This window comes from Bufo bufo, chromosome 8 (assembly GCF_905171765.1).
Source record: "Bufo bufo chromosome 8, aBufBuf1.1, whole genome shotgun sequence".
Taxonomy (NCBI): domain Eukaryota; kingdom Metazoa; phylum Chordata; class Amphibia; order Anura; family Bufonidae; genus Bufo; species Bufo bufo.
The window spans coordinates 14,434,757-14,459,264 of NC_053396.1; the positions used below are offsets into that span (position 1 = coordinate 14,434,757).

General features: G+C 45.2%; 1 protein-coding gene across 8 annotated transcripts in view; it reads left to right on the forward strand.

The window, feature by feature from the left end:
* Window positions 1-24,508, forward strand: part of RALGPS1 (Ral GEF with PH domain and SH3 binding motif 1) — a 351,272-nt gene that overhangs the window by 136,239 nt on the left and 190,525 nt on the right. For all 8 annotated transcript variants that reach the window (XM_040442455.1, XM_040442457.1, XM_040442458.1 and 5 more), the window contains one exon: window positions 11,735-11,861. In XM_040442455.1, the coding sequence (XP_040298389.1) occupies window positions 11,735-11,861 (127 nt within the window). The remainder of the gene's footprint in view (window positions 1-11,734; window positions 11,862-24,508) is intronic.

Here is a 24,508-nt window from a genome sequence, read left to right on the forward strand (position 1 = left end):
GCCTAACACTTTGTGTAAAACATGTATGTCAGGGTTTTTAGTTTGTTTTTGTTTTTTAAAGGGGTGAGCCCACCAAAAATATTTTACAGTTTTCAAACCGGCCCCTTGATCTGAATACTTTTGTAATTGCATGTAATTAATAATTTAGTATAGCCACTGAACTACTCAATAAAATATATCTGTATAGCGCCACCTGCTGTTTGATTTTTTTTTCTTATTTCCCTGTCCAACTCGCTGAGGTGGACGCACCTGCTCAGTTCCATCCTTCAACTTAGTCCTGAGCTGCAATGGGGGAGAGGCATGCAGCCGAAAGGAAACTCACCAATAAAGGACACAAGCCCTTGGCTGTGATAGGAAGAGAGCTGCAGCAGAAAGGAAACTCGCCAATAAAGGACACAAACCCTTAGCTGTGATAGGAAGAGAGCTGCAGCAGAAAGGAAACTCGCCAATAAAGGACACAAACCCTTAGCTGTGATAGGAAGAGAGCTGCAGCAGAAAGGAAACTCACCAATAAAGGACACACCTCCTGAGCTGTGATAGGGAGAGAGCTACAGCAGAAAGGAAACTCACCGATAAAGGACACACCTCCTGAGCTCTGATAGGGAGAGAGCTGCAGCAGAAAGGAAACTCACTGATAAAGGACACACCTCCTGTGCTGTGATAGGGAGAGAGCTACAGCAGAAAGGAAACTCACCGATAAAGGACACACCTCCTGAGCTCTGATAGGGAGAGAGCTACAGCAGAAAGGAAACTCACCGATAAAGGACACACCTCCTGAGCTCTGATAGGGAGAGAGCTGCAGCAGAAAGGAAACTCACTGATAAAGGACACACCTCCTGAGCTCTGATAGGGAGAGAGCTGCAGCAGAAAGGAAACTCACTGATAAAGGACACACCTCCTGTGCTGTGATAGGGAGAGAGCTACAGCAGAAAGGAAACTCACCGATAAAGGACACACCTCCTGAGCTCTGATAGGGAGAGAGCTGCAGCAGAAAGGAAACTCACTGATAAAGGACACACCTCCTGTGCTGTGATAGGGACAGATCTGCAGCAGAAAGGAAACTGACCGATAAAGGACACACCTCCTTGGCTGTGATAGGGAGAGAGCTACAGCAGAAAGGAAACTCACTGATAAAGGACACACCTCCTTGGCTGTGATAGGGAGAGAGCTACAGCAGAAAGGAAACTCACTGATAAAGGACACACCTCGTGAGCTGTGATAGGGAGAGAGCTTCAGCAGAAAGGACACTCACTGATAAAGGACACTCCCCCTGAGCTGCTATCTTGATATAAATGGTCATTTACTATAGGATGCCTGATTTTTTTACATCAGTCATGGGATAACCCCTTTAGGCTAGAGTTCTGACACATTTATCTTAGAGGGTCTCCCCATTGTGCACAGCTCAGCCGGCTTGATACTATCCATATAACCCCTTATTGTCTTTCCAGTCCCAGCTAAACATTCTCCACATCCCTTCTTACATACACAATGTGTGAATAGCATAAAAAAGAGAGCATTTTATCTGCTCGCCTTGTTTTAGTCGCACCGTCCCTGTTCTGTTAATCTGTTTGATCATAGATTGTTTGTTTGTTTTTTTCTTTTACTTAGTTCATGCTAATAATTGTAAATGCGTACCAGATTTATCGAGCTTGAGACCTATAAAAAGCCGTGCGTGTCCTGACACCGTTCCACTGTTTGTTAGACTGTTTCTAACATGGATTCCTGGGTTCCGACATGGCTACGTTGTGTTGCAATTCTGTGTTGGGATCATTTTAGTTTATAGCCTGTTGGCGTATATATGGAACTGTACGTAATGCACCGTGGTCTTTATAGTGATGACTACCAGATACTGTGCAAATATTGTTTATGGTAGTTGATAAAGGACCGTTGTAATTTTTGTCTGGATATTCTGCACTGTGCAAGTCATGTATGAAGGTTTCACGGTAACCAAAGGGTGCCAGTGATATTAATATGTTCAGCCAGTGAAATATAAAAACTTAAAGGGGTATTCCGGTTGTTTAAAGTTATCCCCTATCCTACTGCTGGGACCCCCACCGATCACGAGAATGGGGGACGCGTACTCCCTGCAGTCCCCCTGAAATGAACGGAGCGGCCAGTTGCACATGCACGTGGCAGCTCCATTAATTTCTATAGGAATTATGGATATAGCCTGGCGCTGTGCCGATTAATTGGCACGGTGACTGCACATTGTACAAAGCTGTCTGCCTCCAGCTCCGTACAGAATATATATATATATATTGTGGGGATCGCTCTGGTAGGCAGGTGGTAGCGGTGGCAGTATAGAGGCTCAGGAGACAGGCTTTGTGTCCAAACCGTGCTCTTTTATTCACTCCAGTGCATCACATCAAAACTGTGCAATTCACACAACAGCAATGTTCATAAACCCCACCTCCCACAACGGAGCCCCAAACGCTGCAGGCGTCTTGGTGCCTGTTCACACAGTCTCTCACATCCGTGATCAGTGCTACACCTTGTTGTGGGGCGGGTTTGTCCAAGTTTGTGCAAGTTAGACAGGCCACGTATCGGCCTGGACAAGGGATTGGCTCCGTCCACAGGATCCCTTCTTTTGGTCCTTCGCTGAGCCTGCAGCAATTAGGCAATCTTTGTTAGGCGAGCGGACTACAGAGCTCAGCCCGACTGTGCGGTCAGCCTCCCGTACAGCTCCCTGCAGTGAGACAGGAGACCACACTTCATCAGCCCCACAGTCAGTGAGCATCAAACCTATATTCACAGCCCTGGGTGTAGCAGGCAGACCACACCCACCGAGCATAGTGAAGGATTAACTCCTTCCCTACCCAACTAAGGCCAGAGATAACCAACCTGCCAGGATCAGTGTAGACTGACACCAACAACCGAAACCCGTCCCCCCGTGGTGGTCCATGGGGAACAGACACCCACCCTGCTCTTTGCCTGTCCCCAGTAAGAGCCGGCCCGGACCGCTGTGTGACAGCACTCACTGCTGACAAAACACAAAAGACCCGGCTCTTACTCCACCGGGGCCCACGACCCCCGGTGGCACGTATCTTCCATCCACTACCACTCCAGACACTCTCTTACAATATATATATATATAGATATAGTATAAGTATAATATATCTTTATATGTAGTGCATACATTCCATGCACATAGTCACTGGCCTCAGCAGCTTACGGAGCATCTTTGCTGAGACGTGATTGGCTGCAGCGGTGACCTGTGTGCACAGAATGCCACCCCTGCAGCCAGGAAAAAAAAATGCAGCTGCGGCACTGGAAATAGCAGAGGAGAAAACGGTGAGTAACCTTATCTTATCTTATGCCATTTACAGGGGTTGCCCTAGTTTTCTATACAACTCTCCCAACCCCTTTAAGATGAAAGTCTAGTCGGAATTCCATAGACGTTACCTGTAGCAGATTGATGGACTGTTTTGATGACACCACACATGGAAATACTTCAGACCAGGCGCATTGATTGACGAAACACATGAACCTTTGCTTGCCGGTCACCTTTCCTTTGGCACATGATCCATCTTGGAAAAGCATGGATGGTTTGCTTCATGCTTGACATCGCTAGGGTAATCGCTTCAATACCTGAAATTTATTATTGGGGTTGGTTTGGGGTCAGAATTTAAATCGTATGTGGAAAGAGGTACAAAGATTGTAGTTTTTCCAGGTTTTACCAACCACCAGAAGAACCGTGTGCACAAGGAGCCTAATTTGTATTCTGTCTTTTTACATTATGATGGCAACATACGTTGGAGTTTAGAGAAGAAAGTTATTATTGGTATAGGCCAGCAACGGGAGAGGGTTGTCTGCTGTTTTTACAGGTGCTTTTTGTTGGGGTGGCGTATAGGTTGACCCCAGCAATCAGTTGTAATCTGGGGGGGAAACTCAGAAGCCAGTGTTTAATTTCCCAGCAGCACCCCCGCAGGGGAAATGTAGTATTACACAGTGTCCAGTGCAATGAATTGTCCAGCCTTGTACTGCTCTTATTATCTCAGAACGCACATGTTATAAGGCCTGTGGACAAGGGCTGTCTTTATGAGAAATCTTGCCTCACAGTCATTTCTGATAGGACCGCGCTGATCGACAGGACCGTAATGGAAAGGCGCTCACCTGAGGGCGTAACAACCTTACCAGCGGTGATTGTAGTAGGAAGCTTACGATTCCCAGGCGTATGAAGTAAAGGCGGTAGGAGTGTAAAGGGCAACCGTGGCACAGCGCAACCTCCAAAATCAAGTAGTGTTAAACTTCAATGCTTTATTGATACAGGAGCTACGCATTTCGGGCCATATTGGTGCCTTCGTCAGGCAGACTCCATTTGGCAGCAATGTGTTACTATAGCAGATAAAATTTCCTTCGACCACCTCCTTACATAAACTATAGCTACGTGGTGTGAAATGGTGGTCACCTGGACAGGAAGTCCGTCACTTGCGGAGTGGCGCTTTAAAGGGGTTATCCGACTATTTATAACTGATGACCTTGGTGAGCGCCGCTGCCTTCTGACCGACTAGTGTTGACGTTGGCTTGGGAGCAGTTCAAGTTCACAGAAGAGCCAGGCCTTCTCAAACAGCTGATCAGCGGGGGTCCCGGGTGTCGGACCCGCACTGGTCAGATGCAGATGTCATATCCAGAGGATAGGTCATCAGTTACAAATAGCTGGATAACCCTTTTATCCAGACGAGAAACACTCCGTGTGGGAGCCGTATTTCCTTGAATGGACACTGCTCATCTGAAGTGAATGATTTCTCACCGTGGGTCTACTGAACTGTAGTCACAGCATTATGTGACTACAGTTCAGCAGACTACCAGTCAGGAAGGAATTCACATCGTCCGAAGTTATTCTGATGCTGCGAGATCACTTCAGATGAGCAGTGTCCATTCAAGGAAATGCAACTCCCACACGGAGTGTTTCCCAATACATTCATCTGAGGCTGTTGTTTCCTTTTTCGTTTAGCTTTGATTACTATGGTGTGCTTTTATTTCCTCAGTACAATAATAAAATATGTTCCCGTTTCAGTTTTACTGCATTTACACATTTTAGCACATTGGACACAATAAGACATTTTTCTAGTAAGATTAGGATGTTCTCATGGAAAAACTGGTGTGGTCATTTCATCCTTTGCCACAAGGAACCATTAGTAGTTATAGGAGATGGTTTTGGTTAATGAAGAACATAACATTTGGGATAAGAATGTTAGCATTTTATTTTCTTAAAGGAACAGAATTGCAAAAGCTCTAAAACTACATACAAATGCTTGCTTCTTTCTGAATTGCTTTGTGGAGAATGCTTTCATGGATGTCTACCCCTGCACCAGTGGAGCCTGCAGTCTAATTAGCTGGTCAGTTTCATTCAGCTTTTATGGCACCCAATAGGTGCATGAGTATTAAAGGGGTTATCCCATGATTAATATGAAAAATGAGGATCATGCATCATACAGTACATGACAATCTCTTCCTAACAAAGCTAGAACCGGCCCTGTACCTCACATGGATCCAAAGATCTCTCCATTCATTACTCCAATTGCTCTGCTAGATTTATTTCTAGCTGGCAGCTCAGTGGGCATGTCCTTTGTGCTGCAGCGCATTCCCTATATCTGTCACAGCTTCTAACAGTAGATACGGATGGTGGCAGTTGAAGAATGGAACCGAGTGAGGTGGACAGAGAAATAAGATAAGGAATAAACAGCAGGTGGCGCTATACAGATACATTTTATTGAATAAGTAATCATGCACATGACCATATGGCCGTGGTGCCCATATTGCGGCCCGCAAACAGTGGGTGCGCAGTACACTGGCATCAGCCGCGTGCACTTCGTGCTGCGGATGCGTACCCATTGATTTGAATGGGTGCGCAATCCGCAAGATACGACGACTGAAGATAAGACTTCACCAATTTTTTTCGGAGAAGATGCACGGATCAGAAGCACTACGAAGTGCGTCCATGGGCTTTTGGGTCAGAGCCGCAGAACTGCAAAAAGATAGAACATGTTCTATCTTTGACCGTATCTTGCGGACAGCAGACTCATTCAAGCCAGTGGGTCCACACCTCAATACGGAGCGCACGCGGCCGGTGCTCTTGCATTGTGAACCGCTATTTGCGGGGGGGCACTAAGCCAGTACGGTCGTGTGCATAAACCCTAACTCAGTAGCCATACTAATCTTTTAATTCCATTCAATTGCAAAAGTATTCATATGCAGGAGCTAGTTTTTTTAAAAAATGAATATTTTTCGAGGGACAACCCCTTTAAACATTTCCGAGTAGGGATCCTCCGGATCACACATGCTTACCAACGTTCTCATTGGTAAAATTGGGATGTCTAAGCTCCGCCCCTGGGGCTGCCCCAGAAAGCCCACTTCTATATGGGGTTTACAGTAGCCCCACCCATTTTTGGCCCCGGACAGCCCAAACTTGCTGCGACTGTCTATGAAAATTAAGGACAGTTCTGCCAAATTCGGGACAATTGGCAACTATGCCCAAGGGCTCATACTGGCTGCACACATGGTCCCTTCTTTTCGTTCACCAAGCTCTCTGTCCTATGACCAGTCCTACTCTGGTGTCTGCATTCTGCCTGCCGGATGCCGGAGTCTTACTCCTTCCTAGTTCGTATATATATCATAACTTTATTGCCGAGCTGTATACTTTATGAGCACAGAACAGATTATAAACACTGGAAGTGCTGGAGGCAATAACATCATTTATTCCCTCGGCTGATTCAGATCTTAAGTGCTTTACTATGTGTGATATGCAGCCAGATGTTTATTGCTAGTATAGAAGGCCCTGCTATAATATCTGCCTATTTTTTGCATTCATGGCATTAGCAGATCACAATTTTGCCGGTTGACTCTTGGGATTGACAGTGGTTTTTCCTTATGAAAAATGATTGCAAGCAATTTAGCGACCACAGCAAAAATTCAACTGTGTTCCCATGATTGCAGCCATATTTTTTCTCTCCCAGGAATTATGGTTTTACCTTAATAATAGTCATGTAGCCCCAGACTACATCTCCTCCATTATTCTTACCAGGCCTAATGTCTGTGTCCAAGCAGGCATTGTCTCGCTTGGCTGTCTGTTGCGAAAAGCAGAAGGGTTCGTGTAGTGGCAGTAGTTGTATGCCTCTCTGAAATCGGTCATGGTCTGTCACTGTTTGGACTATCCAAATCTAAGCAGAGAAAAGTCCTCGCAGCAGTTTTATGCCAAATCGAAAGCACTGTCAGCATAATTCTAAGCTGGCTGTGCATGTTGCACTTGAAGCATCCATGCCCTGAATGATGTGTATTAGTTGAATAGTCATTCAGCCAACTCTGTGCCAGGTTTCGTTGCATAATTAGACGGCAGGGAAGCACAATGACAACTTTACAATAGTCAGTGCCCTCCCATCCAGCTCACAGCTTTCCAGGCTGTACAGTAGGTCATTTGCTTAAAGGGATAGCCCAGATATGTTAAGTTATATCGGTGGGGGTCCTACCTACTTAGCTATCAAAATGGAGCAGCTATGCGAATGCCTGACTGGCCACTCTGTTCATTTCAGGGGGGTTGTGGTTTCTCCTTTCTCGTGATCGGTAGTGGCTCCCATCAACAGGACCCCAGACATTCTAACAGTTTTCCCCTATCATGTGGATAAAACTTAAAGGGGTTTTCCGGGTTCAGAGCTGAACCTGGACATAACCACTTCATCCCTCATTCAGCATGAATGAGTGGAGCAATGGAGCAGGCGCAAGGCAAGGGCTTTTTCTTTAGATCTCGTCATGTACCGGGTCTCACTGTGGGTATGCTAGGCGGAGGCTTCCACCTAGCGGTCATCCCGGAGACGCCTAGCAGTGAGAATGTAAATAAAACAGCCCGTGCCCTGTGCAATTGAGCGCAGGGCAAGGGGGAATCAGAGCATGAAATTCTCTGATGCTCCACTCATTTATGCTGAAGGGGTGATGTCCAACCTTATGTTTCAAAGTCCAGAGTACCTGATGTTTCAGTTTTGTTTCCTAGGACAAATGATGAGAAGAAACTTTGTAATATATTCTATTACAGAACATGCCTCTTTCCCTACTTATCAGACTCCAACCTCCTGCACTGATCATTCACTCTTATTTCTGCCTTGAAAGGTCAGCAGCTTACTAAGGGATAGCTGCGTCCCATGGGCATCTGTGGAGAGGGGAGGGGACAGGAAGAGAGAGAGAGGCAATTGGACATACAGGATGCAGCATCTAAGTTTTTGTTGTTTTTTAATCTCACCCCAGTGCAGGATTTACATCTACCGTATGCTGCTTAGTTCTTCTAATGCTTCTGTGGGTGTGACATAAAGAGGTTGAGGAACCGGCTCTCCTCTTTATGCGTGCTGTGTATGGGAGACATCATAGCAGACCGTCTCCAGCCGCCAGCTCTCTGAAAACTGACAATTAAAGAGAGAGCCTGGTGATGAATGCAGAATGCAAGTCGTAATGACCAGTGCTATTCCTCATGTACAGATAGGACGGCTTATCCTGAAAAGATATTTGAAACGACTGGTACACTATGAATACATGTAAGCGGCAAATGGAAAGGTAGACACCAGGTCCACCACTTCTACAGCTTGGCTACGGTGCTAGCTCTTGTATGGCTCTTGTCATGTTCCAAGGCTTGTTAAAAAGTTAGACTTTGACTCCTAGGGAAGAAGGTGGCACTAGCGAGATGGTTATCTTTCCCTGGAAGATACTTCTTTGCATATTTTTTTTTTCACCATGGAGCATTGCTAATAAGTCTCCATACACAGCTAGTCTCTTTAGGGCAGGGATTACCAACCTGTTGTAAAACTACTGTCCCCACCATGCGCCACTGTAGGCTGATGGCTGTAGGCAGTCTGAGCATGCTGGGAGTTGTAGTTTTGCAACAGCTGCAGAGCCGCAGATTGGCCATCCCTGCTTAAACTTCCCAATTAGAAAGCCAGTAATGTACGCTATCAGATTTTTCAATCTAGGACATACAGCCCCTTGCTCAGAGCCTTCGTCATGCCCACAATTAACACCTAAAAAAAAATCTTTCTTTCTATAGATGTTCTGAGTTATGGAGCAGGAATTCTCCGGCCTTCCTGGTAATAACACGACTGATATAACATCGTTCTGTCCTTCCAATATAATATTCCCATTTGCCATGTAAGACTTAACAGCTGTCAGGTTTCCTCTGGGCTATTCTGGCCACAGTGATTTTAGATCTTTTATGAATTTCATCAAGTTTTGCTCGTTTCTAAGAACTGTTTTAAGCCCGTGGACACATTTTGTAATCTTAAATGGGGCGGCTGAGCCAAGCTCTTATGGAGTGATACAAACATCAGCAAAAATACTTTCCACTTCGGACTCTCCGGCACGTGTTCCTTAACGTGTCATAAAAGCTCTGCAGGAACAAGCTGTTCTCCTGCGATGCCTGATGCTGTGACATCTGGGATTTTGGGGAGTGACCTGTAGAACCTCTTCAATCCTGCAAGTAGGACGTGTCACAAAGGTCAGATGCTACCGGAAAATGTCTAATTGTGGGATTATTCCTGAAGGGTGTGTCCAGGGTTATGGAATTAAAGCATAAAAAAATAAAAAGCATCTTTTTGATATAGCCTATCAGTTCCTCACAGTTTGTCTAAATCTCTGCTTGCTGTTTGTGAACTGAATCATTTTTTTTTTTTTTTTAACATTATGTGGGTAAACATAATTGGGGTCATTTATAAAGACCATGCGCTGGTGCATGATCCGCCTAAGTTATGTAGAGGCGCCATCCACCGCCGGCCTAAATCTAGGCCAGCTCCCTTACTGGTGTGGATTTAGATAATTTTCTACGCCTAAAACAGGCATAGAAAATGATTAATGAGACGGGACAGCCAGCGGCCCCTTTTTTTAGACCTGGCGCGAGCGGGGAAAAGTCACAGATTCGGCCGCAAATCCCCTTTGCGACCAAATCTGCGACAGATATGCGCCAAAAATTGGTGTATATATAATAATAAGTGACCCCCAACCATCATGCACTTAAAATGGTCTTTTGAGGAAGTAATGGCTTATTAGAAGGTTGCATAACATTTCAAAAGCTATGTTTCCCTTTGCAGCCAGTTTAATTGCACCAATGCATCTAAAATAAAAAAAATATACAAATGCTTAAAAATTAAAGGGCATCTGTCAGCAGATCTGCACCTATGACACTGGCTGACCTGTTACATGTGCGCTTGGCAGCTGAAGGCATCTGTGTTGGTCCCATGTTCCTATGTGCCCGCATTGCTGAGAAAAGTGATGTTTTACTATATGCAAATGAGCCTCTAGGAGCAATGGGGGCGTTACCATTGCTCTCTGTAACTGCTGCGCCCTCTGAATTCTGATTGACAGGGCCAGGCGTGATCACGTTCACCCAATCAAAATGCAGAGGGCGTGGTAGTTACAGAGAGAGCAGAGCCTCTAGGTGTAATGGTAACGCCCCCGTTGCTCCTAGAGGCTCATTTGCATATAATAAAACATCATTTTTCTCAGCAATGCGGGCACATATGAACATGGGACCAACACAGATGTCTTCAGCTGCCAAGCGCACATGGAACAGGTCAGCCAGTGTCATAGGTGCAAATCTGCTGATAAAAAATCGTTTTGTGTCTGCATCTCCATTGTAACTGCCAGAGGGATGCTGGTTCGGTAAACCTAGGCATACAACAACATTGCAGACTGTAGGCTTCCACAATGGTCATTGAGGGGAATGCATTCCAAAAAATGTAATTAATCTAAATACTGGTGATGCTTGTAACAACCAGTCTGATGTTTTTGCTCCTTCTTCATAGAGGTCAGATATATAAGTTGACATTGGAAATCTTCTCCTCACTGACAAACCTCATGTCTGACTAGTAAGAACTTTTATAAGACGGTAAGATACATTCCAGGAGAGTAAGTCTCAGACTTGTTTGGACAGATACTGCTGACTAAATGAGAGGATTAACGAGCGTGGCAGAATCTGCCTGATCCGCAATCGTCTCTTTATGTCGGAGCCAGTTGATGGGTTTCTCTTAAACCGAACTTTGAGGATTAGCCAAGTCTCTGACAGCTTCGCCATTCCCCCGCCTTTGTCAATGTAGCTGATAGTTGTAGAAATTGTGGAGAATCTGTCATTGCTGTCAGGAAAAGCTTTTACTCAAGTAGAAAACAAAATATAATTTCGCTTCATGTTGTTACTATAGGATTCGCGTGTGAATATAATAAGATCCCTTCACTCGCCACCCAACGGACGGCCTGAAACACTTAGCCAGAATACGTGGAAATCGTCCCAAAATCCAGAATCGCCTGGTTCTCCCGCAAGATAACATTTAAACGGACAGCAGGAATTGTGTTATGGATGATATGTGAGATTTCAGATTGAATTATAACTGTAAGCGTAGACCTGGGTGGAATCGTCTTATATTTATCAAAAAAAGGAAAATTGAAAATGTAAAATCTTCGTTGTATTAGTACAAGAAACTGAACCATTGTCAAGGATTGTCCATTATGTAATATAATCTTTGATTCGCTCTATACGGGAAAGCTATTTACATTTATAATTCAACGTGAATTTACGCCAACAGATTATCTGGTCAGTTTCTGTCCAATCAAACCAATAGTTGGTATGTGTGTAAACGACCAATGATTGGTCAGAAAATCTGTCACATGATCTGTTGGTGTAAAGGCCCCCTTACTATACTAATCTTACTGTTTCACAATTCCTTGGATTTGGCTAATTCCATTTTATTTCTGTTTTTTTTTCTCTCAGCTGCTGAATCGGAAGGACAAGACCACTTTTGAGAAGCTGGACTACCTGCTCACTAAAGAGGATAACTACAAGCGCACAAGAGAGTACATCCGAAGCTTAAAGATGGTCCCGTCCATCCCATATTTAGGTAAGTGTCTGACCCATGGTTAGCACTCGCTACATAACTAAGGGGGACATTTATCAAAACTGACCTCTCCATTGTGGTTCTTGATTACCTCGCACAGTCGGAGGATGCACCAAAGTTATGCTGTGGCCTTGGCATAGATTGGCGCATCCTCCCTCATTCAGACGGCCGCAAATTGCCATAATAGGAAATGCCTATTCTTGTCCGCGATTGCAGACAAAAATAGAACATGCTCTATCCTTTCCGCGGAGCGGAACCGCGAATGCGGACAGCACGCGTTGTGCTGTCTGCATCTTTTGCTGCCTCATTCAAATGAATGAGTCTGCATTTGTTCTGCAAAATTGCGGAACAGGTGCGGACCCGTTCATACGGCCGTCCGAATGGGCCCTAAAATAGAGGAGTAAATAGCTTGATAAATGTCCCTCTAAATTCTTACACAGCAGAACATCGCCGGTCTTCTTAGCAGCTCCATCACGCAGCTGCTCTTTGACGGGGCGCCATGTGCATCCCGACAGGTCCACTTTACAGGCATTACCCGGTAATACATGCTCAAGCCTTGTGTGCATACAATGACATCACTGATTCCTCTTGGTCACGGTTAGCTTACGTCTGTAAACTTTTGGATTTTCGCATTAAGCAAGCTGTTATTAATACAGAGGACCTCGCTGAGTATGGCTAATGTGCATTCTCCAGTGATTGTGATTTGGGTACAAGCTATTTCCCATTATATTCCGGCGACGGAACTAATGAGTGCATTTTATTGTTGGCATTTTCAGTTTTGTGCCGCAAGTTCCAAGTCTCTGTCCACACCCTGCCGTAAGCGTTATCACAAAAGTATTGTACACCTGACGCCACAAAGTAAAGCTCCGATTGTTTAAAGCTTAGACAAGGCAATTGCATAAATAGTAATTTCATAATCTATTATCGGCATAGCCCCTCTTTTCATGTCAGTAGTAAATGTTGAAATGTAGTCAAATACGTTTTTTCTTATCTTGCGCCGCTTGGCATTGCCTTGCAACCACTGGATTGTTTTGTCGGGCTGACCACCATCTGAGTAAGGGTCATGCACACAGCCACAGCCATTTTTGCGGTCCGCAAATTATGGATTTGCAAAACACGGATTCCGGCCGTGTATGTTCCCCATTTTGCAGAAGGTTACATCCTGCCCCCTGTTAGAATTGCCCATTCTTGCCTGCAAAACATTCAAGAATAGGACATGTTCTATTTTTCTGCGGGGCCGTGGGTACAGACAGCATACGGTGTGCTGTCCGCATCTTTTGTGACCCCCATTGAAATGAATGGGTCCGCATCCGATCCGCAAAAAATGCGGACCCCGCGGTCATCTGCATGAACCGTAAGTTGCAGCAACATGTAAAGAATTGATCAGAGAAAGGTCCCACTGTTTTCAGAATCCACCAATAAGTTGTCGTAGTTTCACTCTAAAAAATGCACCAAAATTGAGGCGAATTTTTGTCGCATGTAGGCACATTTAGGCCACGCTCCTTTACCATGCGGATCCACGCCCTTTTGTCAGAAGAAGCTTAAAATGCTTACAAAAGTGTGTAAAACAGTAAATGTGATGCAAGGCAGGCAGGTTTTAAATAGTAAATCAGAGATCGAAGGTCTGGCCGTGCTAATATGCTGCTCACAAAAGGACCCTGTTCATTAAAGAGGCTGTGACCCCCACCCTGAATGGAGCCGCAGTGCCCATTAAGTTTTAAACCGCCCTGATACTTTCCAGCAGGCAGAAAAACAAGCGCCGTCATTTATCTTTAGGCCGATTCATCTCCGAAAATCCTATTCAATCAATGGGAATCAGGAAAAAACAGCCTCGAAATCAGCTCCAAAAGCAGCTTGTAATACACAAAGACGCCTCCAAAATCAACTTGGAAGACGAGCTGATGTTGAAGCAGATGGAGCTCCTGATTTTTTTCTTCCCCATTGTCAGCTGTGTGTGAACTTACTGGGGGAGATTTATCAAAACTGGTGTCAAGGAAAACTGGCTTTGTCGTCCATAGCAACCAATCAGATTCCACCTTTCACTTTCCAAAGGAGCTCTGAACAATGAAAGGTGGAATCTGATTGGTTGCTATGTTTTCCGTTACTCCAGTTTTGATAAATCTCCCCCACTGGCTTCAACTCAATGTGAACGTTCTGGGTTTTGACGCTCATCTTTTCTGATGCAGTTTTTGAAGCCAAATCAAGGAGTGGATAAAAAAAAACAGAGGTGAGATAGCGGGGGCCAGTCTGCGCTGCCGGAGGATTCAGCTTACTTATGACGAGGCGCCTGGCAGTCTGTGCACCCGACTGGAATAGTTTTCACTCCTCTTGTCTGCCTGTTTCCAGGCATAAAAGTTGGTAAATTTTCGGGCCAAAGTCCCGGCCTGGCCCCCGCCACTCCCTTTACATTCCCAGGTGTCGAACGTGGCCGTTTAAAAGGTCGTAATAAAGGGCCTTGCGACTTTTTTTACGCCTAAATCTGGCATAAAAGCGTTCGATAATGACCCCCAGCATGTGTCCTTAATACTTTGTCTTTATGATCCTTATCAGGTTTTTTTGGTGCAGTTTTTGAAGCCAAAACCAGAAGGTGTAAACCCAGCCATAAAGTGTATCTGTCGTGCTGTTTTAAATACACTGCTCAAAAAAATAAAGGGAACACTTAAACAACACAATGTAACTCCATGTCAATCACACTTCTGTGAAATCAAACTGTCCACTTAGGAAGCAACACTGAGTGACAATCAATTTCACATGCTGTTGTGCAATGGGATAGACAACAGGTGGAAATTATAGGCAATTAGCAAGACACCCCCAATAAAGGAGTGGTTCTGCAGGTGGTGACGACAGACCACTTCTCAGTTCCTATGCTTCCTGGCTGAGTTTTTGGTCACTTTTGAATGCTGGCGGTGCTTTCACTCTAGTGGTAGCATGAGACGGAGTCTACAACCCACACAAGTGGCTCAGGTAGTGCAGCTTATCCAGGATGGCACATCAATGCGAGCTGTGGCAAGAAGGTTTGCTGTGTCTGTCAGCGTAGTGTCCAGAGCATGGAGGCGCTACCAGAAGACAGGCCAGTACATCAGGAGACATGGAGGAGGCTGTAGGAGGGCAACAACCCAGCAGCAGGACCGCTACCTCCGCCTTTGTGCAAGGAGGAACAGGAGGAGCACTGCCAGAGCCCTACAAAAGGACCTCCAGCAGGCCACAAATGTGCATGTGTCTGCTCAAACGGTCAGAAATAGACTCCATGAGGGTGATATGAGGGCCAGACGTCCACAGGTGGGGGTTGTGCTTACAGCCCAACACCGTGCAGGACGTTTGGCATTTGCCAGAGAACACCAAGATTGGCAAATTCGCCACTGGCGCCCTGTGCTCTTCACAGATGAAAGCAGGTTCACGCGGAGCACATGTGACAGAGGTGACAGAGTCTTGAGACGCCGTGGAGAACGTTCTGCTGCCTGCAACATCCTCCAGCATGACCGGTTTGGCATTGGGTCAGTAATGGTGTGGGGTGGCATTTCTTTGGAGGGCCGCACAGCCCTCCATGTGCTCGCCAGAGGTAGCCTGACTGCCATTAGGTACCGAGATGAGATCCTCAGACCCCTTGTGAGACCATATGCTGGTGCGGTTGGCCCTGGGTTCCTCCTAATGCAAGACAATGCTAGACCTCATGTGGCTGGAGTGTGTCAGCAGTTTCTGCAAGACGAAGGCATTGATGCTATGGACTGGCCCGCCCGTTCCCCAGACCTGAATCCAATTGAGCACATCTGGGACATCATGTCTCGCTCTATCCACCAACGTCACGTTGCACCACAGACTGTCCAGGAGTTGGCAGATGCTTTAGTCCAGGTCTGGGAGGAGATCCCTCAGGAGACCGTCCGCCACCTCATCAGGAGCATGCACAGGCGTTAGAGGGAGGTCATACAGGCACGTGGAGGCCACACACACTACTGAGCCTCATTTTGACTTGTTTTAAGGACATTACATCAAAGTTGGATCAGCCTGTAGTGTGTTTTTCCACTTTAATTTTGAGTGTGACTGCAAATCCAGACCTCCATGGGTTGAAAAATTTGATTTCCATTTTTTTATTTTTGTGTGATTTTGTTGTCAGCACATCCAACTATATAAAGAACAGAAGTATTTCAGAAGAATATTTAATTAACTCATATCTAGGATGTGTTATTTTTGTGTTCCCTTTATTTTTTTGAGCAGTGTATAAAAAAAAAGTAAAGTTCATAGCAGATCTTGTATCACTGGACGATGAATAAAAAGTTTCCAGAAAATCACAGAAGATGATTTGGGTAATAGATTTTTCTTAATTTTCCAAGATCTTTAGACTTTCATGCACAAAATCCTGTGAGATCAGCAGATTCGTGGTTGAGGCTGCAAATTACATTGGGTTGTAAATTATACGGCCGGAGAATGTATGAGGTTTTATGGCCCACACATCCATGATAATTGCCGTTTCCTTTTTCTTTTACATTTCTTGTTTCATTCACTTTTGCTTTCTACGTTTTTGTAGTGTAGTCTTCTGCGTTCATCCACACCTTTTTTTTTTTGTGATATACTGATATATACCAGCAAGACGAAGGCCAAATGGGCACTATTTTGGTCTCCGTCTGACTAATGGATGTATTTTGTGAGCTTTCCCAACGCACATGCGAACCAGAAACCAAAACGTGATGTGAATGGGGCCTTAACCACAACATCGTGACTCAAGCAGCTAGATGTGTGGGCTTGGCGAGATGTGCATGGAGTCTGTGCGGTGATGTACGGATTCCCTTCGGCTCCATGCACAGTCCATGTGCTTCAGTACTTGGAGTTAGATTCCCCTTAAAGCAATTTTTATAGGAGATCGTCATACTGTGTGTGATAGAGCATGGAGAAAAAACCTCCATAAGTCTTTGCATGAAACCAGAAGCTTCCAGAGAGTACAGTGTGGACCTATGGACTTCTATAGATGCCATTTTATGGCTCCTCACAGCTTGAATCGATGCGCCTTCAAGTCACATGCTATCACTATTGTGTGATTTCAGACTTGCATTTTATTTTATTTTATTTATAATCAAAGTCGACTCGCATTAAGAATACATTTTCCAAAACAGGGCCCAGGTCAGAGTGGAGGAGTTGTTCATAGCAAGTAATCTGGGTGACGCTTTTGTTTCTCAAAAGTGATATAGTGGGATTAATTAGACATAATTAAAGGGGTTTTCCCATCTCAGGCATTGGGAACATATTGCTAGGATATACCCCTATTGTCTGATAGATGTGGGTCTCACCTCTGGGACCCGCACCTATCTCGTAAAAACACAGGCGGCAGTGACGGGTCTGGCCACCATCAAGCTCAAGCTTTTCTATTGGCCCGCTGAAAATGCAGCCATCCAGCTTTCATACCAAATATTGCAACCTAGGTATATCCAAGATTTAAAGGGGTATTCCATCTCACACAATGGGGGCATATCTTGTAAACTCAGCCAAAAAGTAAGCCAGAAGCGGTTTGTCTGGCCACCACCAAGCATTCCTATTGGCCCGCCGAAAATAGCATAGCGGCGCGCTCGGCTATTTTTGGGAATCTCCAGAGAAATTAATGGGAGCACACCACACTTGCGTGGCCTCCACTTCCATTCACTTCCATTGGGGCTGAGGGAAATAGCAAAGTGAAGGAGCGCGCACCGCCCATGCGCAGCCACCCTCCATTCATTTCTATGGGACTGCCGAAAATAACCAAGCACTCGCTCGACTATTTCCGTCAGCCCCATAAAATTGAATAGAAGTGGTGACCATGCAAGTGCGGTGCGCTCCCTTTCATTTCTGTGGGGATTTCGAAAAGTAGCCGAGCGCGCCAATATAAATGCTTGGTGGTGGCCAGACCCGCCGCTGCCGGCTTTGTTTTCAGGCTGCGTTCACGAGATATGCCCCCATTGTGTGAGATGGGAATACCCTTTTAAATCTTGGATATACCTAGGTTGCAATATTTGATATGAAAGCTGGATGGCTGCAGAGGGGGCGTCATGTATCTAGACACTTTGCTTTGCTTTTCCCGCACTAGAGTATCTTCATTGCGTCCATGCCTTACTATGAGGATACATACGTCAATGTTTGTTTGAAAACATCACAATCCTATTGGCTCACTTGTATTTTAGGTTTTTGTTAATAAAAGGGATCTCCTGTCATTTGGGGTCAGAAGAGGAAGACTCAAATATAAGTCATGTCTTCTCCTATTTTTACACCTAGACTGAATTTTACTATTTGGAGCATTGCAGGCAACATTAGATCCCTTGTTTAGGGATCATACAATAATCCTACCATGACAAAAGGCATCTGAAAAGTGAGACCTGAAATCGGTTTAGGTAATATAATCGGCTCCTCCACCCTTCCCTTGAACGAGCTTCCATGAATGTCCACGTAATGTGTCTTCCCCAAACACGACTGGACCGGCCGACCATGTAATGTATATGAAAAGTCAGGGGTTGGCAGAAGGATTTCAGCGCACCCAGTACACCAGTGCAGTCTGGCAGTGGCTTATTCACCTTTCCCCATTGAAAACTCATGCACACTGGGCTGAACCAAGCATGCATGTCTACGGGAAGTTTTGGGGAATAGCTGGGCTTTAGGACTCGGCTACAGCTGTTTTGTGTCCGGCCCTGTGGTTTCTGAAGCCACATTTGTTTCCAAAGTTCTGAAATATTTTTTACAGAAAAAGACGACAATTAATCTGTTTGATTAATCAGCGTCTGACGTCTGTTTTCAAGGGAGCTTTGCATTTGTGGAATATCTTGTCTTTGGAGTTTTTTATCTGTGATGTAAAGACAAAGAAAGATTACACAGATCCCTTTCCACCCCATGCGCCTCTACTCTGGGCCATCTGTCTTTCATATTGCACTGAAAGCTTTGGAAAATATTGCATTCCCCTTCAGTTTGCGGCTGGATGACAGCGGCAGACGTATGATTTAAAAGCCTTCTCTTGTAGCAGTCAATTATACGCTGTCTCCTGAAATACTGGACTCGGCAGCTCGAATGTGCATTAGCCATGTGCGATTTGACTCGACTTGTAGCTTCTCCATCCCTGTGATGTGTCTGTTAATCTGTGTCTCAGTGCGTCCTTATGTAAAGGAATTGCACCTAACTACGAGCTGATGTACAAATGAGATCTCTCTAAAGAATGATTGAACGTATGACAGCTGAGAAGAGTCTGTTGGCCTACTTACTACTGGGTTTATCATGCCGGACAAGAGTCTTCTCTTCCTTTTAACTTGCTTCGTAATGGGAGGTTGAGGTGCTTAAAGGGTTATTCCAACTGGACATGACATATATCCAACGCTGGGGCCCCATCTCCGCTATCTTCAGAACTCCCATAGTAGTGAATGAAAAGAGCAGTGCATGCATGGCCACCTCTCCACTCACCGAGGCGTCGAGACCCGCAACTATTGCTCACAAATCTCCCAGATGGGAATAGCCGTTTAGCTGCCATGCACACAGCCGTGTCCGTATTTTGATCAGCATACAGCAAATCTGCAAAATTTGGATACCTTCCATGTGCATTAACCATGTCGAAATAACTATGCTCATTCATAATACGGACCGGAATAGGACATGTTATACAATTTGCAGAACGGCCGAGTGGATCCACAATAAAAAAATATAATTTGAATAGGAGTATGAGCCCGTAGAAAAGGATGGGTCAGTGTGCTATCCGCAAAAAATACTTGAAGCACATGGATAAACAATAGGCTCGTTTGCATGAAAACTTAAAGGCGTTATCTTATCTCGTGGTTACTAAGGTAAGATAGGACTTAGCGCCGACCACTAGCTTGCTGGGAAGCGTCGGAGTAGCCCGTAGCTCTGATTGTAGTCCATGGAGGCAATGGAAACAGCGGAGCGTCAGCTCGTTCTACTGTTTCCCGGCCACCTGGTCCCCTCTTGCCTTATTAACCACGTGAATGGAGAACCCCTTTAAGCTTATTCAGCTGATGTGCCTGCATTGCTCAGAAAAATGAAGTTTTAATATATGCAAATGAGCATCTAGGAGCAACGGGGGAGTTACCGTTACACCTAATGGCTCTACACTCTCTGCAACTGCTGCGCCCTCTGCACTTTGATTGACAGGACCAGGCAGAGTAAATGTAATCACGCTCGCCTGGCCATGGCTTCTCCAAAAGTGCAGAGGGTGCGGCAGTTGCAGAGAGAGCAGAGCCTCTCGGTGTAATGGTAACGCCCCCGTTGCACCTAGAAGTTCATTTGCATATATTAAGACCAACACAGATGCCTTCAGCTGCCGAGCGCACATGTAACAGGTCAGCCAGTGTCATAGGGACAAAACTGCTGACAGATGCCCTTTAAATTTTATCTCCATCCTTCCATTGCCCTCCATCCATTCCCCCAACCTCCATCAAAGCTTTGCTAAAAAAAAGTCAAGATGCTTGTCCCTGAGACACCCAATAAATGTTGTGTACTCCAGGTTATAGAAACAAACTGCAATGGAGAACGTCCAGTTCTGGTTTAAAGACCCCCGGAGTTAAATGGCTCCAGTACATCCATTCCGACCTTTACAAATGCTGTGTTTTGTAGGTGTGTTTGTGTGTGCATGCTGTTCTTTATTGCTCCCAGGCCTTATTACATCACCCCCTTCTCTCACGTCAAGTGGATAAACCTAAGCGTTGAAGTTGCCGAGGATGATGGGCATTTGGGGTTTGGCACGCCATCAGCACCTCAACTTTGCAAATATTGCTAACTTGCAGCAATCAGAAAAGTCACTTAATACGACATAGACACTTTCACAGCTTTGTATGTATTTACCGGTGAAATGGTCCTAAATGTTGGCCAGCTCAGAGGAAAGTTTTAGAGCCGAAGACTGGGGTCTGTCTGCAATCATAATATCTTTCTGTCAGTATATACAAGCTGTTAAATGGGAACGTATTCCTCGCTTCTGGGCAGGGAGTCAAAGACTCTCATCTCAGGATGTCATTTTTTAGCCCGTGTTGCTGGAGAAGACTCCGGGATTTCTGTTTTCCTATTCAGATGAAGAGCGTATCTCCCTCCCACCAGCGTCTTAAGGCCTACCTACACACTTCGGAAGAATCGGAGCGTAACGCAAATGTATGAGATTAGATAAAATCTCATGTCCACTTTGTATTTTTTCCATGCAGAAATTGATTTGCTGTGCAGATTTTGAAAGCTTGCAGCATGTGAATTCTTTTGTTTTTTTTGTGTGCGGATTTCACTCATTTCAATGCAAAGATGAGATCTGTGGAAAACCTGCTTCAAAGCCACACCTAAAAGCGGCAAGTACCACGCGCAGCTTTTGGTTTGTATCTGATATGAAAACTCGTAGAAATCCGCGTGGAAATTTCTGCCAAATTTCTGCAAGACCATGTGCAGGTCGGGAAATCGGCAGGACATAGAAGCCCTAACCAAGAACAGCCATTACCAGTCCCGTCAATATGGCAGGGGGTTATCATTGCTTAAGGCAGCGGCTTTGCTTTTCAGGAGACGTGGAAAGCAGGGTGGCAGCGATGATCTAGCAGCCATATTATATTCGCTTTCTCCCAGTAGAAAATGGAACTGGAAAGTATGGACCAAATGCTTAGTAAATTGATAGAGGATGAAGACTCAAGGCTTATATTTACTGAAGAGTCGTTGGTTCTGTGTACTATCATTCCCTATAGAGATGAAAGCTACCATTAGAAACCGCCAAGTGAACACATCTGAGATGCCCCCATTCATTTCTCTGGAGAGGGACGGCGCTCACTTTCCTCCCTGCGACTGGGTTATTCAGCCCCTTGTTCTCAGTGAGGGTCCTAAAAGGGTTGTCAGAGGGGATAATGGGCAGAATGGTGTAAAAAATAAAAGATTCATCAATCCCCAGAGGCCGCCATTTTGCTTCTTACCCGTTTCCCCGCTGGTCTCCACTTTCTGGTACTGCCTCGACACTTTGGTGCCAAAGATCAGCATATTTAAAGGGCATCTGTCAGCAGTTTTGTACCTATGAAACTGGGTGACCTGTTGCATGTGTGCTTGGCAGCTGAAGGTGTCTGCCAGTGACCCTCCTCATGCCACGATTGACTAAGCGGGTACGGAAGAAGAGTCCATCAGTCACCTAGTGGGGATCGGAGAGGTGCATATCGCTTCTTTTATTTTTGACACCTTTCTGCCCATATATAAAGACATTTATATACATATATATATTTAATTTTTATTACCCCTAATGATGCATTAAAAAAAAGCTAAGTGACGGTTTGTCATGGGGCGATTGATCTCCCAGGGTCGGTGATTGTTGCCCCTATGAAAACAGATAAAATATCACTCCGCTCACTGTATTTTCAGACGGTGCAGGAAACAGTCCACGTCGGCTCGTCGCTATATGGTCTGTAGTCTCCAGCGTACGTCCAATTGAGATTAAAATGAAATATATTTTAAGGTCCTCCAACTTCTGCGATGGATAATAACACTTAATAGTGAGATTCTTGGATGTTCACTGTGATGTTTTTAAAGATGCCTTAATACATTTTTTTTGCTTTTAATCTCAATTACACGTGTGCTACCGCGTCATACCACCAGGCCAATCGTCTAATCAGATTGTAACGGCGGGGTACCTGCTTTTACCCTCCGTGCCGATGAGGATATACATGACCCGTCATATTTGATGCAGCGCTTGGTTTAAAGACGCCTGGAACCGTAGCCTGTTATCCCGAGCTGACCTGTGGGGCTCAAACCCACACGCACACCATTAGAGAAACCACAGGCCAAGAAAACGAGAAAGTTTCCATAGGAATTAGTCCGCTAAGAACGTGCAAATTTACTTTAACACATATCACAGGGAAGGCTTTTTGAGCTTTGTCCAGGAAGTAAACAGAAGTATGTACAGAGCGGTAACTCGGCTGATCTTATCCCCGTATATTCCTCCACTCCGCTGAGCCAGGGTCCGGCCCGTCTTCATCCTCCTCGTCATCTCGGCCTCACTACTGTCATCTGATAAGGAAACCATTAGCAGAAATGTGTGTGAGCTCTGACGTTTCCAAGCAAACGAGTGATTTACACTGCTTTTTGAGAATGGAGTAATACAAAGAGATGGTGTAAAAATAAGTTGTTTACTTGTATACTTCAAATCAGTGTAGTGTCCGATAGTCCAGAATGCTTATTAATCCATCATCTGTCAGCCCTGCTTAATGCATTTTGTGACCCGTAAAACCTTTCTATATGATTGCAGCTGAGATTTTTCCTATTGAATCTCCCTATGGCCTTGGCTCAAAACAATTGCAGCTTGCTCATTTGTGATTGCGGCTTTAGGGGATTCTGAGTTGGTAGAGGACTCTCCTACTAGACAGAGCAGCTGTAGAGGATCCCATACGTCCATGCATTGTACAGAAAGCCCATGGATTTGAAGGAAAACAGTGTAATGTTTTATTCCCCCCTGTGGTGGCGCTGCAGGGGGAATTGCTTCCAGGTTTGCAGTATATTAGTGTACCGTTTAAGGGCTCATTCAGACGACCGTGTCTATTTTTGCTGTCTACAAATTGTGGATCCGCAAAACACGGGTACCGGTTGTGTGCGTTCTGCATTTTGCTGAAAGCAACGACCAGCCCCTTAATAGAAATGCCTATTCTTGTCCGCAATTACGGCCAAGAATAGGACATGTTCTATCTTTTTTGCGAGTCCACAGAATGGAAGGTGTGCTGTCTGCAGCTTTTGCGGCCTCATTGAAAAGAATGGGTCCGCGTTTGGCGGAATGGATGCGGACTTAAATATGTGGTCGTGTGAATGGGCCCCAAGGCTACTTTCACACTTGCTTTTTTGCCTGTTCCACATCCCATGACGGAAAAAAAACTGCAGCTTGCTGCGGTTTGCTCTCCGGTATGGGAACGCAACCAAAAAGAACGGAATGCATTCTGGAGCTTCTGTTAAAGGGAGTCTGTCATCAGCATTTCACTTTTTTAACCCTTCCCATAGCTCCCTAGCATGCTTACATTTAATAAAAAACGTTACCTCTGGCATCAATCCTGGACTTATAGAACCATCAAAAACGATCTTTATAACTTATGCAAATGAGAGCTCGCAAGTGCCCAGGGGCGGCGTTACTCTCTTAGGTGCCCTGCTTGCTCAGCCTTTTCATACAAGGAATGGGCATCGCAGTACGCATGCGCCGGCCGACGGACTGACTGCGCAGGCGCGGGATCTCGGCGGAATAACAAGTAAGTAGAAAGCCGGTCAGAGGGAAAGGATGGGCGGGCGGAGGGTAGGAAGGGGCGGGGGGACGCAATGAAAAGGCTGAGCAAGCAGGGCACCTACGAGAGTAACGCCGCCCTGGGCACTTGCGAGCCCTCATTTGCATAAGTTATAAAGATCGTTTTTAATGGTTCTATAAGTCCAGGATTGATGCCAGAGGTAACGTTTTTATTAAATGTAAGCATGCTAGGGAGCTATGGGAAGGGTTAAAAAAGTGAAATGCTGATGACAAATGGAAGCGTTTTTCTCCGGTATTGAAACCCTATGACGGATCTCAATACCGGAAAATGTAAACACAAGTGTAAAAGTAGCCTAACACACATAAATACAACTGTAACAAAACTGTCCTTTTATTGCTGATGTCCCTTCTTTACATGAAACTGATGACAGTATACTTAAAAAAATTAAATAAAGTGGTTATAGGAAAC